Here is a 13230-nt window from a genome sequence, read left to right as displayed (position 1 = left end):
GTCGGTTTTTTGAAAAATCTTCAAATAATTTTGTGTCGAAAAGCTGAAAAAAGCTAGGTCGGGCAAAAACCTGAAAAATAAAGCTCCGAGCTAGGGCCCTGAAGTAGAAATATCATAGTTGATAACAAAATTCATAAACTCCCAAATTTTAATTTTAGAAAAATCTATGAGCCTCGAAAAAAGTTATGAAATTTTACTCTAACAGAAACGAGTGAGCCCAATTTACTGTTTTACTACTAATTTTTACTATTAGTAATTTTTTTTAAATTTGTAGGCACTCTAAAGTGCAAAAAAATGGTGCAATGGAATTTCGGGACATCTGGTAGTCGATACACTTTCCTTCGCCGAGCTGTTGATTGATGGCTGACCGTATCTTTGCTCATAGCCTCGTTGATTGTGTCCGTAGAATTGTCAGTGGATAAGTCTTTGGTCTGAAGCAATATTGATAATTAGCTGAAAATGTAATTGATTTGATAACTTATCAAGCTACAGCACATTAGATTTTTGAAAATGTTGCGTTTCATTTTGAATGGGGGGGGGTCTTTCGACGCGGCCGACACTTTTCGAGTTCCGCGCCACACTATACAGGAGGCGAAGGTCGCGGCGCGAGGTAGGCGTTTTGGCGCCTGCATGAAAGCGCTACGTCCTAGCACTACTTTTTAGCTACCATACCAAGCACGGTAGACTTTTATGCATTTTACCTAACTTGTTTTTCTTGTTGAAAACGCTCAGATTCATTAAAACTATAAATAAATTACGAAGGCTTTATAATAATAAATCTCAGTTTCAATAAAACTTACCGAACTCGAAAAGTGATCTGAATCAAATGAAGTTGTTGCTTCCAAGCCACTTGCGGTTTTAGTAATCTCGGCGTTTTCCGTCTGAAACATGAAGTTGAGAGTTATTAAATTTATGAAGGGAAATTTGCTTGAGTGCCAACTTACATGTTGTGGTGCTTTTGTGCTCAGAAATAAATTTGCAATTTTCATAGTTGCAATCACATCCTGAAAAATTAAAATAGAATTTTTCCAAGACTATAAAAAAATTGAAAGAACCTTCTTATGATCCACAACTGGTATCGAACTTGTCGGTGTTGGCACAAGCCTAGTAGTGGAATTCACAAGTTCAACCTAGAAGTCAAAATAAATTAGTTTGAAATTTGTAATTGGGTCTTACTGCAGAGGTGGTTGTACTTGTAAAAGTAAAATTATTTGCAGTAACAATGTCGGTTTGTAGCATTCTAGCAAAACGATTTTGAGAAGTCATTGGGTACTCAGGTGTACTTGGCTGTAAAAAACAATAAAAACTGATTTCAAATATTTTTTGGACTTAAATTTTTTAAATGTATACTCGTAGTTGAATCTAAAATCATGGCGGGGTATAAAGCTGCCGACATCTCGTGTGTTTGAGTTACATTCGTTTTAGAAACCTTAATCAAAAAAGGACTCAGGAGATGTCGGCCGCTTTATTTCCATGATTTTACTGAATTTTAGAAAAAATTTGACCGCGTCACTGCTATGACCTCTCGAATTTGCAATATTCGCAAAAAGGTACAGTTCTCTTAATTAGCTCATCCCATATTATTTGGAAAAACGATCTCAAATCACCATGTATATATTTGATCTACCTTGCAAACTGGACTAAGCTTCTCATTTCTAGAGCAAAATGAAACCAAGATCAAAAATAAATTCTGTGGAAATTCGCATTTTTCCGAAGCAGTTATTTTGCGACACAATTGCTTTTTCATTTTTTAAAAGCTTACCCTAAATTCATTTTTCGAACTTGGAATTGCCTCCTTTTTAGTCGTGGGGGTCGGAATCTGGAATTTGATTATTTACAGTTTCAGTTTCAGTTTAAAAAAACAGTTCGTTTCAAGCCAAAATACCTGCTCTGCGCCAATTTTCTCTTCATCATCACTGAAATACTTGTGCCTGACGACAACTTTCTCAAACTCCAATTTACTTTCCAATTCATTTTCATCAGCATATACCAAAAATACCAATACGGTAGTAATAAGAAGAAGCAACAATCTCATTTTCAAGTGAGATCTATTGGAATGAGGTGATATTTGAATTAGATAGGGGTACGATCATCGCATTGATTATTCAAATCACCTCATTATTTGGGAGTCACAAGTGTCATGCAAATCATCATGGCCTTTACATATTAGTGGTTGAGTATATTGATTAGAAAAATTGAAACAGGAAAAAAACTGATGTAGTACTTTATTGGAACACTGCGCAATACCAGAATTTGTTGTAATCTCAGAAGCGAGCAGTTAATTTTTTAAACTAATGTCGGCAAAAATTGTGCTTAAAGCAGCTAGATGATTTGAAAAACCAACAAAAATTAAACAAATTCAGTACAATTTTTTAAATTTTAAACAGCACAATTCTAAACAGCGCAATTAAAAAAAATGGCTTCATAAGATTTTTCAGTCATTCTGAAACTTGGAAAAAATCAGCTGTTAGTCAAATTTAGCAATTAAAAAAATAAGTCCGTACAAGCTAGCGTGCTTTATTTGGTATTTTCTGGTATATATGACAATTTGGAACAGGTTTATGAAAGAAAAAAAAAGCGCTTTATATGATTTTGCGGTACTTTTGAATTTTTGACAAAACCAGCTTTTGGTTAAATTTTGCTATTTTTTAAAATAACCTTCCGGGCTAGCATACTTTGTTTGAAATTTTCTGGTATTTTTTATCGAGCTGAACAGTTTTATGAAAAAAAAGCACTTCATATGATGTTCAAGTACTTTTGAATTTATGAAAAAACCAGCTTTTGGTTAAACTTTGCAATTTTTTATTTCATAAAACTGTTCAGCATAGTCAAAATAACCAGAATAGGCCAATCAAACTATACTAGCTTGTACGGAAGTTTTTTTTTTAATTGATAAAAATATATAAAAGCTGTTTTTTCAAAAATTCAAAAGTATGGGAAAATCATATGGAATCATTCTTTTTTATTTCATAAAACTGTTCAGCATAGTGAAAAATACCAGCAAATGCCAAACAGAGTATATTAGCTTGTACGGAAGTATTTTTTTAATTGATAAAAATATATAAAAGCAGATTTTTTCAAAAATTCAAAAGTATGGGAAAATCATATGGAGTCATTCTTTTTTGTTTCGTAAAACTGTTCAGCATTGTCAAAAATACCAGAATATGTTAATCAAAGTGTACTAGCTTGCACGGAAGTTTTTTTTTTTTGATTGATAAAAATATATAAAAGCCATGTGATTTTCCCATACTTTTGAATTTTTGAAAAAATCAGCTTTTATATATTTTTGTCAATTTAAAAAAAAAATACTTCCGTACAAGCTAATATACTCTGTTTGGCATTTGCTGGTATTTTTGATTATGTTGAAGAGTTTTATGAAATAAAAAAGAAAGACTCCGTATGATTTTCCCATACTTTTGATTTTTTGAAAAAATCAGCTTGTATATATTTTTATCAATTAAAAAAAATAATTCCGTACAAGCTAATATACTCTGTTTGGCATTTGCTGGTATTTCTGACTATGCTGAAGAGTTTTATGAAATAAAAAAGAATGACTCCATATGATTTTCCCATACTTTTGAATTTTTGAAAAAATCAGCTTTTATATATTTTTATCAATTAAAAAAAAATACTTCCGTACAAGCTAATGTACTTTGATTGGCATATTCTGGTATATATGACTATGCTGACCAGTTTTATGAAATAAAAAAGAATGACTCCATATGATTTTCCCATACTTTTGAATTTTTAAAAAATCAGCTTTTATAGTCAGGAATTGATAAATCAAGACCTGGATAATAAGACAATTGTAACCTGTAACTGAGACTTTGTAACCTTGAAAACTGAGAAAATTGAGAACAGAAGACTTTTGATATCTTACTAACGGATTTATTAGCAAGAAAAGTCTTTTTAAACCAGGAGAAACAAAAAAAAAAAAAAGTCGAGCCTTACGGCGTCGACCGGCTTGCACCCGTTCTTGCGGGAGAAGTGATGAGAATTCTTGGATTCGCGTCGCCATGTGCGCAAGGCACCGAAAGTGCGTCAACAAGATCGCAAGGCGCGAAACTTGTTGAGCAGGAAATCAGAGGTTTTGGCGTGTCAAAATGACAAAAGAGCTTGCGTTGAGGGAAAAATAAAAGAGAAAAAGGGTAAAACCCTACATCCCCGGCTTTTTCGAGCTCCGCCTCCCTGATCCCGACGCACACAGAAAATCGGCTTCAGCTACTACCAAAAGGGGATACAAAAATAATTAAATAAAAAACTCTACGGGACCTAATAGGGAATGAGAGAATGAAGAATAAAAGCACAGGACCTAACTTAAATATATAATTTCCTGGACTTAAAAGGGTGGGGAAAAGAAATATAAGAATTGATGAAAATGTGAGAACCTAGACTTAAAATAAAATTACTACTCTTAAGGGATGGGGACATAAATTGATAAAAAATATAAAATAAGAAAAAAAAATAACAAATAAATCGAAATGCACATAAGAATCATGGAGTCACTGAACCTCTGCAGCTTGGCGAGGGGTGAACAAGACGTGATGACTTCTCCAATCCTGAGAGCAAGATGGAACTTGACTGACATCCCATCTCCATCCATAACAAACGCCAACTTCCGAACGACACGAACTCCAAGGTGGATCCTTGCGAGGACGTGATTCTCGAACGAATCTTTGCCAACTCATATCCTTCCAATTCTCATGACTCCAATTATTCCAATCCAACGTATCAGATACTGTACCATAGCATGCTTGTTGTGACAAGTCAGTTGGTGGATCTGTACGTGGACGCATTTCCTCATTGACTCTACGCTTCATTTTCTTGTCAAAAAATCCGCCACAGGCGACATCTCCCGGCTTTTGTAGTCCGGTCTTTTGTACCTGATTGTTCAATGAGTTGTGCGTAATGTGCTCAATCTTATCATTTTCATTGTCACAGGATTTCTCCTGGATTGTAATTGACTCAATTGCTGTGGTTTCTTTTTGAATAGCATCTGGAGAATCAATAATTTGAGTCTCATGTTCAGTCTCGTAATCAGTTTTGGAACATTCAATTGTAACAATAGACGTAGATTCGCAATTTTGAAAATTTTCCAAAATGTTGGAGTTCAGTGGGGGACCCAAGTATGTATCCTTGGCTTTCTGGTCCACTTTATCCATTTCCAAATCATTTTCTGTGTGCTCTTTGTCAATTCCATAACTTTTAATACCTGAATCCTTTAGAGATTTTGAAAAACTCATGCTTGATTCTACTTCAAAACTGTCTGTAACATTCTCGAAGTACTGTACATCACTTGTATCAGAACATTTTGGTGTATTTTCATATTTTGCAATTGCATTCTTATGATCATACTGTTCCATTTGCTATTTAATTTCAAGATTTTTTAGCTCATGTTGTGCTGCATTGAATTTGGCATGTAACTCTTGTAGTTCTTTCTGTGACTCTTCATAAATTTGAACAATCTTTTCAAGAGCATCATCTGAACGATAATTTTCTTGAATCCTTTCCTCAACTTCACTTACAGAGTTCAGATTAAACCTTTTCATAATGACATCAAGATCTTTCAAAGGTTTGGTATCAACCTCTGACATTGTAGACTTCTCATCAGTAACCATAACTTTTTGTTCAGAATGAGAATTACTCAACTCTATGTTAGACTTCAATAATTCGAAAATATATGTTTCTCTTTCAGCAATCACTTTTTCTCTATCCTGAAACCACTCTGTGATATATTCAACCATTACTTGAGCACGAGCTTCGCTCATGTTTGAAAACTGTTGAAGGTTTGACATGACAACGTGGATCTTATTCTCATTATTTTCCTTTCTCATCATATAGTCTAAATCAAAACATCTTTGGTCTTCGTAAAAGTTCTGAAACTGTGCATAATGTAGAATGTCAGGTGGTAGGTACGGTACCCTGTAGAATTTCTGAATGTCACTAACATCTTTGGATTTTTTAAATTTTATCATCATTTTAGAAATCCAATTTTTCAAAACGTCAAACTGCTCAAGAACTGGAACACGATTCTTTTCATTTTCCGCTAAATGCCAAAAATCATAAGAAATCAATTCCATCAATTTTTGAGTTTTAGCTAACGAAATTAAATCTTCCGAAACTCTATTTTTGTATGCATCTGTGACGGTTTCAATATTATCAAAATAATCGGACAAGGATTGACCTTCCCGAATTTTCAGAGACTTATAATCAATTTCTGCTTTGTACAAAGCTTTGTCTCTCTCTTTCCGCTCTTTTTCAAAGTCTTTCCACTGTTTTTCAAAGTCTGAGATGCTCATTTTGCTCAATTGCCCATGAAAAGTTTAAAACCTTTCAATAACTGTTCAATATTTATGCTAAAATCAGAATCTTTGACGATTTGTATCCACTCCTCTTGAAAAACTTCCTTGAAACCGAAAATCTGTGTGAAAATCGATTTTTCAGATGAAAATTAGTCTTCAAATCAATGAAAATCAAGAAAATACTGAAAACGTTTTACTTTTTAAACTTTTAATTCCAGAAAACTTGTGAAAACTCTGTAGAAATCCTTTTTCCTTGACAAAAATCGATAATTGACAAGTTCTCAAAGCGGAGCGAGAGACTGTGTGAAAGAGGAGAGTGCAGACAGAAATCTGAACCTTCGGCGACGAAATCGACGAAATAAAACCGAAAATCGAATTATTTGTGATGAAACACAATAAATTCAGTCCTTTGTATCTGTTGAATCCAATAATAACACTTTTAGATGTATTCCTTGAAGATATTCCGAAAATTTCAGAATATTTCTGCAGAAAATCAAAGATTTTAGCTTTTCCTGTGAAATCGGCGATAGATTTGCCTCTAATTTAGCAAATTTTCTTTTTAATCCACTGAACGATGTGTTTTGTAGCCGATGAGACGAAAAAAATCCAAAAAAATTGTGCAAAATCTCCTTTTTCCTTCGCCAAATCGATTATCGACGAAATCTCCGCAGTGAGCGAGAGAGTGTGCGGAATGTGGAGAGTGTTGAGCGTGTAAGAGATTTTCTGTGATGCAAATCGACGATTTTCAGCTGAAAACTGAATAAATCTCCACAAAAACCAAGGAAATCAATCCTTAGACCAGTATACTCAAGAAATAAATAGTATTTCTCGAAAAAAATCCGAAAATTTGTGATTTCACGCGAAAATTATCGATTTTTATGAAAAACCGAGTTTCTTGTGAAAAATGAAAAATTGGCGATGGCTTCGCCTGTAATTCTGCTATTTTCCTTCTTAAATCCACTGAAAAACAGCTCTCAAGTGACGATGTGCTCGAAACTGGGCTGAAAACTGTGTAATTATGTGAAAATGTGAGGAAAACTGTCTGTTTTGATGCAATTCTGTGAAATCCTCAGAAAATCGATAATTGACTTGTCTGATCTGATGCAAATGTGTATATTCTACTCAAAACCTGTCTGATATGATGCGAACCTGTCTGATATGATGCGAAGAGAGAAAATTGAGAACAGAAGACTTTTGATATCTTACTAACGGATTTATTAGCAAGAAAAGTCTTTTTAAACCAGGAGAAACAAAAGATCTTGAAATAATCAAGACCACAGACTGAAAACAAGGAGAAAACTCCTCAACTGAACCCTAAACCTTAACTAAAACAATAAAAACCTAAAACTTGTAACAATGGAAAACGGCGAGCCTTACGGCGTCGACCGGCTTGCACCCGTTCTTGCGGGAGAAGTGATGAGAATTCTTGGATTCGCGTCGCCATGTGCGCAAGGCACCGAAAGTGCGTCAACAAGATCGCAAGGCGCGAAACTTGTTGAGCAGGAAATCAGAGGTTTTGGCGTGTCAAAATGACAAAAGAGCTTGCGTTGAGGGAAAAATAAAAGAGAAAAAGGGTAAAACCCTACATTATATATTTTTATCAATTAAAAAAAAATACTTCCGTACAAGCTAATATACCTTGATTGGTATTTTCTGGTATTTTTGATTATGCTAAAGAATTTTTTGAAATAAAAAAGAATGACTCCATATGATTTTCCCAAGCTTTTCAATATTTGAAAAAATCAGCTTTTATATATTTTTATCAATTTTTAAAAAATACTTCCGTACAAGCTATTGTACTTTGATTGACATATTCTTGTATTTTTGACTATGTTGAAAAGTTTTACAAAATAAAAAAGAATGACTCTATATGATTTTCCCATACTTTTGAATTTTTGAAAAAATCTGCTTTTATATACTTTTATCAATTAAAAAAAAAACTTCCGTACAAGCTAATATACTCTGTTTGGCATTTGCTGGTATTTTTGATTCTGTTGAAGAGTTTTATGAAATAAAAAAGAATGACTCCATATGATTTTCCCATACTTTTGAATTTTTGAAAAAATCTGCTTTTGGTTAAATTTTGCGATTTTTTAAAATAACCTTCCGGGTAAGCTAGCATACTTTGTTTGGTATTTTCTGGTATTTTTAATCAAGCTGAACTGTTTTCTAAAAAAAAAAGGATCACTTCATATGATTTTCACGTACTTTTGAATTTTTGAAAAAACAGCTGTTGGTTAAACTTTGCAATTTTTAAAATAACCTTCCGGGTAAGCTAGCATGGATCGATCGGTATTTATTAGCAGAAATGACAACTCTGAACAGTTTTATGGAAGAAAAAAGAAGGGCTTCATAATATTTTTCCGTCATTCTGGAATTTGAAAAAAATCAGCTTTTAGTTAAATTTCTAGGCGGCACAAACCTCATAGATTTCATTTCTAGTCTTATTAGCTTGTGATTTTTTGTTTCTCTTGTCTTGTTCTCTTGTTCCATGTCATATTATTCGATTTATTCCTCCACACCCCCGCTCATAAAACCAAATGATTTCGCATATTTTTGCGGGCGGCAACAATAAAAATGCGAATGGTATAAAAGACGAGAACCCCCACAAATATCATATTCTTTCCTTTTCGGTGCCTGAGACTGCCTGAGAAGAAACTATGATATTCGAGGCACCTGTCAAACACTTCCCTGCGGGCACTACTACGGATGAGCTGAAGAAGTCGGGTGCCCCGAGCCCGTTCGATCGCTATTTGAGACGTGAAACCGGAGCAATGGAGAAAGCCTTGGGACCTCCTGGTGAGCTATTCTTGTTTTTTTTTGTGGTTTTTTTGAAATAGCAATTTTTTAATTTTTCAGAACCAAAGGCCTTCGGACTATTCTCAACATTGAAAAGTAGATTTTCGGCTTCAACTAAATTGCTTGAATCTAAATCTTCTACCGTCTCCCAGAAGATGTCGGAAGTCGCAACATCGCCATTGAAAATGAAGCTGTGATAAAAATTCTGTGTTACAATAATATTTTTTGAGAATAAATAAGCAATTTTAAAAGACTAAATCATACTACATCATATTTGGTGCGCAATGTTTCATTTAAAATTTTATTTAAAAAAAAACAAGCCCCACGTCAAGTGAGCAGACTATTCTAGCATTTCCCAGCGGTTATGACAGTTTCATTTGGAATAAACAAAGCTAAAATTACAAAGTTTTAGAATTTTTTTGAAATTTGTGAAAATTCGGATTTTTTTTTCATCAAAAATTGCCATTTTGGAGTAGGTCAAAACTGAATGCCTGAAGGTAGGCACGAGTTTATATATCAAATTGATAGGTTATGACAGTTCCATTTGAAATAAACAAAGCTAAAATTATAAAGTTAAAAATTTTTTTTTAAATTTGTGAAAATTCGGATTTTTTTCATCAAAAATTGCCATTTTGGAAAAGGTGAAAACTGAATGCCTGAAGGTAGGCACGAGTTTATATATCAAATTGATAGGTTATGACAGTTCCATTTGGAATATTCAAAGCTAAAATTATAAAGTTTAAAAATTTTTTTGAAATTTGTGAAAATTCGGATTTTTTTCATCAAAAATTGCCATTTTGGAAAAGGTGAAAACTGAATGCCTGAAGGTAGGCACGAGTTTATATATCAAATTGATAGGTTATGACAGTTCCATTTGGAATATTCAAAGCTAAAATTATAAAGTTTAAAAATTTTTTTGAAATTTGTGAAAATTCGGATTTTTTTCATCAAAAATTGCCATTTTGGAAAAGGTGAAAACTGAATGCCTGAAGGTAGGCACGAGTTTATATATCAAATTGATAGGTTATGACAGTTCCATTTGGAATATTCAAAGCTAAAATTATAAAGTTTAAAAATTTTTTTGAAATTTGTGAAAATTCGGATTTTTTTCATCAAAAATTGCCATTTTGGAAAAGGTGAAAACTGAATGCCTGAAGGTAGGCACGAGTTTACGGTCCTGTAAATTGCCAAGCTCCCCGGACCTTCAAATTTTATCTTAAACTGTCTGGCGAGCAACGGCAAGCTTTTTAGCAATGGTAACTCGGCTCACTCCCTTCCGAAATAAGTTGATAATTCAAACACGATGTGCGCTGAAGGGTGCCATTCTGTTGAAAATTGCCCGATTGAGCTGAAATTTTCAACAACAATAAACAAATATTTAATGATTAAAATAAAATAGTATTGAAGCGCATATCATGCGTAAGCGCGCGTCATCGTTATGTCAAACTTTTGTACGGGTAATTGGGCGCCACCCTGTATACACAAAATGTATATTTATTGACTCAAAAACCATACGTCAGCTGAAACATGATAAGAAAAAATATTGAAGGGATTCGAGAGGCGTAAAGAAAGAAAGTTAAACTGATAAAGTATTCCAAACTGTCACCACTATTTCTAAATCGTTTTCAAATTTCTTTCGAACAATTTTTTTTGATTCCTGTAAGTTTTACTCTGTCTTCAAAAATTTTTGAGCAAACGTTAATTTTACAGGAATTTCCAAAATGACCAATATCGGTTTGAAGACACCTCAGAGAAATCTGGTATTGCCAACTTTTCTCAATATGCCTCTGAATGTCGCAAACCTAGTTTTGGAAAAGTTGGAGCCCGTGGATCGGTGAGTTATTATTTTTTTTATTTTTAAGAATGCGGTTGGTCAATGAAGAAATTGCTTCTAAATGTAGTATCCCTATTCAAACTTCCATTTTTTGCATAAGAAAAACGGAAAAATCCGTTGAAATTCGCCATCACGGACACAGCCCGCCACGCCCACAGCGAGTTAAGCGTAGCGGCGCGCGGAACTCGTCAGATGTCGGCGGCCTGATATTGGTTGGGGTCCCGAATTTTGCTTTTTCCCTGTGAGTAGACGAGAAAAGGCGGGGCTTTTTTTTATTTTGAGTGTACACTCCCGCGCAAAAAGTAGAAAATTTTAGGCTACGACGAATTTCAATAGTTTATATACCGTATTTCCTCTATTAGTCTTGCATGCAAGACTAATTTTCAATCAACCCGTAGGTGTGCAAGACTAATAAAGACTGCAAGACTATTAGAGGCTGCAAGACTAATTTTCGAATGTCCAAGAATTTTGATAAGTGACCTATTTTTTGAATGAAAATTGAATGCCTGAAGGTAGGCACGAGTTTATATATCGAATTGATAGGTTATGACAGTTCCATTTGGAATATACAAAGCTAAAATTATAAAATTTTAAATTTTTTTTGAAATTTGTGAAAATTCGGATTTTTTTTCATCAAAAATTGCCATTTTGGAGTAGGTCAAAACTGAATGCCAACAAAAAAAACTGAATGAAAACAAATTTAAAACTTTGTAAGCTTTGTTTATTTCAATTGGAACTGTCATAACCTATCAATTTGATATATCAACTCGTGCCTATCTTCAGGCATTCAGTTTTGACCTTTTCCAAAATGGCAATTTTTGATGAAAAAAAATCCGAATTTTCACAAATTTCAAAAAAAATTTAAAACTTTATAATTTTAGCTTTGTATATTCCAAATGGAACTGTCATAACCTATCAATTTGATATACCAACTCGTGCCTACTCGCCACGCCCAAAATTTTTGCCTTTTTCCGTGAGTGGACGAGAAAAAGGCGGGGCCTAAATATTAGGTTTTCTGCAGTACACGCCACGCAGTTTTTTATTTTGAGTGTAACGTCATATTTATTTGTTGCAGACTAAGCGCGAGAAAAGTGTGTCGCAGTTTGAAAACCGCCGTCGAGAAATTTGGGTTACGTTTTGATGACATCGATTTGATCTTGAGGGAACAAAGTGTCGATATAGACTTGAACGGAACTGCAATTATCTATACTAATGCAGCAAATGCCAGAAGGATTGTGTGTCGCAATGGAGAGAAAAAAATAATTGATCGAGAGAACTTTGTGGAAAGAGCGCTTAAAGATTTCAAAATACTATCGAATCATGCACGGAACGTTGTAATCTGGAACATGACGGAACATGGATGCGGAATTGTTTCTTCTCTCATCCAGTTTTTGAAGCCCGAAAAATGTATTCTCGTAATGGAAATAGAACTCAATAAGTTCTCTTTTGATGAAGTCCTTACGATTCTTCCATGTTTTGAAGATAAAGAGCTCAAAAAAATTGAATTGTCATGCATTGCGTCAATTGAGAGATTCGAACAAATCACCCATTTGGAGCAATGGAAAAATGCGGACAAACTCGTATTTTGGGACTCTAAGATTGCTAGTACAATGATCATTCATATGTTTCATTTCAAATGCTTCCGTATTCACGACATGGACGAGGTTCCGGCACAAATCGCGATCCAAATGAGAGATGTAAAAACACCTTGTTTTTCATTTGATTATCTTCTATTTGCAGAATCTTTTGAGAAGAAGTACATTTCAAAGTTGCGAGATAATTTTTGCAAAATCAAAGTCAAATCCGATTGAACTTGCAAAAGTATTCAAACCTGACTACATCGGCGATAGTGAATTATTTTTGATTCATTTTTCAAATGGCAACAGCCAATTTGATATTTCGCTCAAATATTGGGAAACTGATTCAAACTATTTCCTATTGAAAATTATCAAATTGTGACAATTCTTATCAGTTTTATTAGTTTTGGTTATTTTTATTTCTGAAATAAATATAGTCCATTTTATTCATATTTATTGTTCTATTTTTGTAACTAAATACTTTCCACTTTTGCAACCATTTTTAGAATTAAGCTTGTCTGATAGGCTTTTTTCATGACAATTTCAAGTGATTTGTGATAGTTTATTGTTGAATCTTGATGATATACAATACAATAAATAAAACTGGAATAAACTTTTATGTAACTTTCCGGCAAGTCAGTCTGAGAATTGTGTTTTTTCTCCAACTTTTCTGAAATTTAATTAGCAATTATTAAAGGTCCATTGAGCAAATCAATTT

The 13230-nt window shown here is 33.7% G+C and overlaps 3 protein-coding genes and 1 pseudogene across 4 annotated transcripts; 2 read left to right on the top strand and 2 right to left on the bottom strand.

Moving 5' to 3' along the window:
• Window positions 1–236: 236 nt before the first annotated feature.
• F07G6.2 (uncharacterized protein) lies at window positions 237–2035 on the bottom strand (the record flags this gene model as incomplete). Its single annotated transcript, NM_075917.2, has 7 exons — window positions 237–431; window positions 801–881; window positions 945–1004; window positions 1056–1130; window positions 1177–1287; window positions 1763–1819; window positions 1886–2035. 7 exons carry the CDS (start codon window positions 2033–2035, stop codon window positions 237–239), a joined length of 729 nt encoding a protein of 242 aa, NP_508318.2.
• Window positions 2036–4502: 2467 nt separating this feature from the next.
• Window positions 4503–6299, bottom strand: F07G6.3 (annotated as a pseudogene). The gene has a single exon. A coding segment is annotated over exon 1 (1797 nt).
• A 2632-nt stretch (window positions 6300–8931) lies between these two features.
• F07G6.8 (uncharacterized protein) lies at window positions 8932–9349 on the top strand. Its single transcript, NM_075915.3, has 2 exons — window positions 8932–9101; window positions 9162–9349. The coding sequence occupies exons 1-2, from the start codon at window positions 8963–8965 to the stop codon at window positions 9296–9298; spliced, it is 276 nt and encodes a 91-aa protein (NP_508316.1). The 5' UTR covers window positions 8932–8962; the 3' UTR covers window positions 9299–9349.
• Window positions 9350–10811: 1462 nt separating this feature from the next.
• fbxa-53 (F-box domain-containing protein) lies at window positions 10812–13138 on the top strand. Its single transcript, NM_075914.7, has 3 exons — window positions 10812–10935; window positions 12011–12632; window positions 12676–13138. The coding sequence occupies exons 1-3, from the start codon at window positions 10823–10825 to the stop codon at window positions 12892–12894; spliced, it is 954 nt and encodes a 317-aa protein (NP_508315.2). The 5' UTR covers window positions 10812–10822; the 3' UTR covers window positions 12895–13138.
• Window positions 13139–13230: the final 92 nt, after the last annotated feature.

This window comes from Caenorhabditis elegans, chromosome X (genome assembly GCF_000002985.6).
Source record: "Caenorhabditis elegans chromosome X".
Classification (NCBI taxonomy): domain Eukaryota; kingdom Metazoa; phylum Nematoda; class Chromadorea; order Rhabditida; family Rhabditidae; genus Caenorhabditis; species Caenorhabditis elegans.
The sequence above is the reverse complement of the archived record's forward strand: the minus strand, read 5'-3'. Positions and strand labels throughout refer to the sequence as shown.

Excerpts from the sequence above, each read along its gene's own strand:
- F07G6.8 (NM_075915.3), top strand. The coding sequence starts at position 8,963 with ATGATATTCGAGGCACCTGTCAAACACTTCCCTGCGGGCACTACTACG. Across the intron at positions 9,102-9,161 it reads GAAAGCCTTGGGACCTCCTG|AACCAAAGGCCTTCGGACTA; the intron begins GTGAGCTATTCT and ends TTAATTTTTCAG.
- fbxa-53 (NM_075914.7), top strand. The coding sequence starts at position 10,823 with ATGACCAATATCGGTTTGAAGACACCTCAGAGAAATCTGGTATTGCCA. Across the intron at positions 10,936-12,010 it reads AAGTTGGAGCCCGTGGATCG|ACTAAGCGCGAGAAAAGTGT; the intron begins GTGAGTTATTAT and ends TATTTGTTGCAG. Across the intron at positions 12,633-12,675 it reads TCGCGATCCAAATGAGAGAT|AATCTTTTGAGAAGAAGTAC; the intron begins GTAAAAACACCT and ends TTCTATTTGCAG.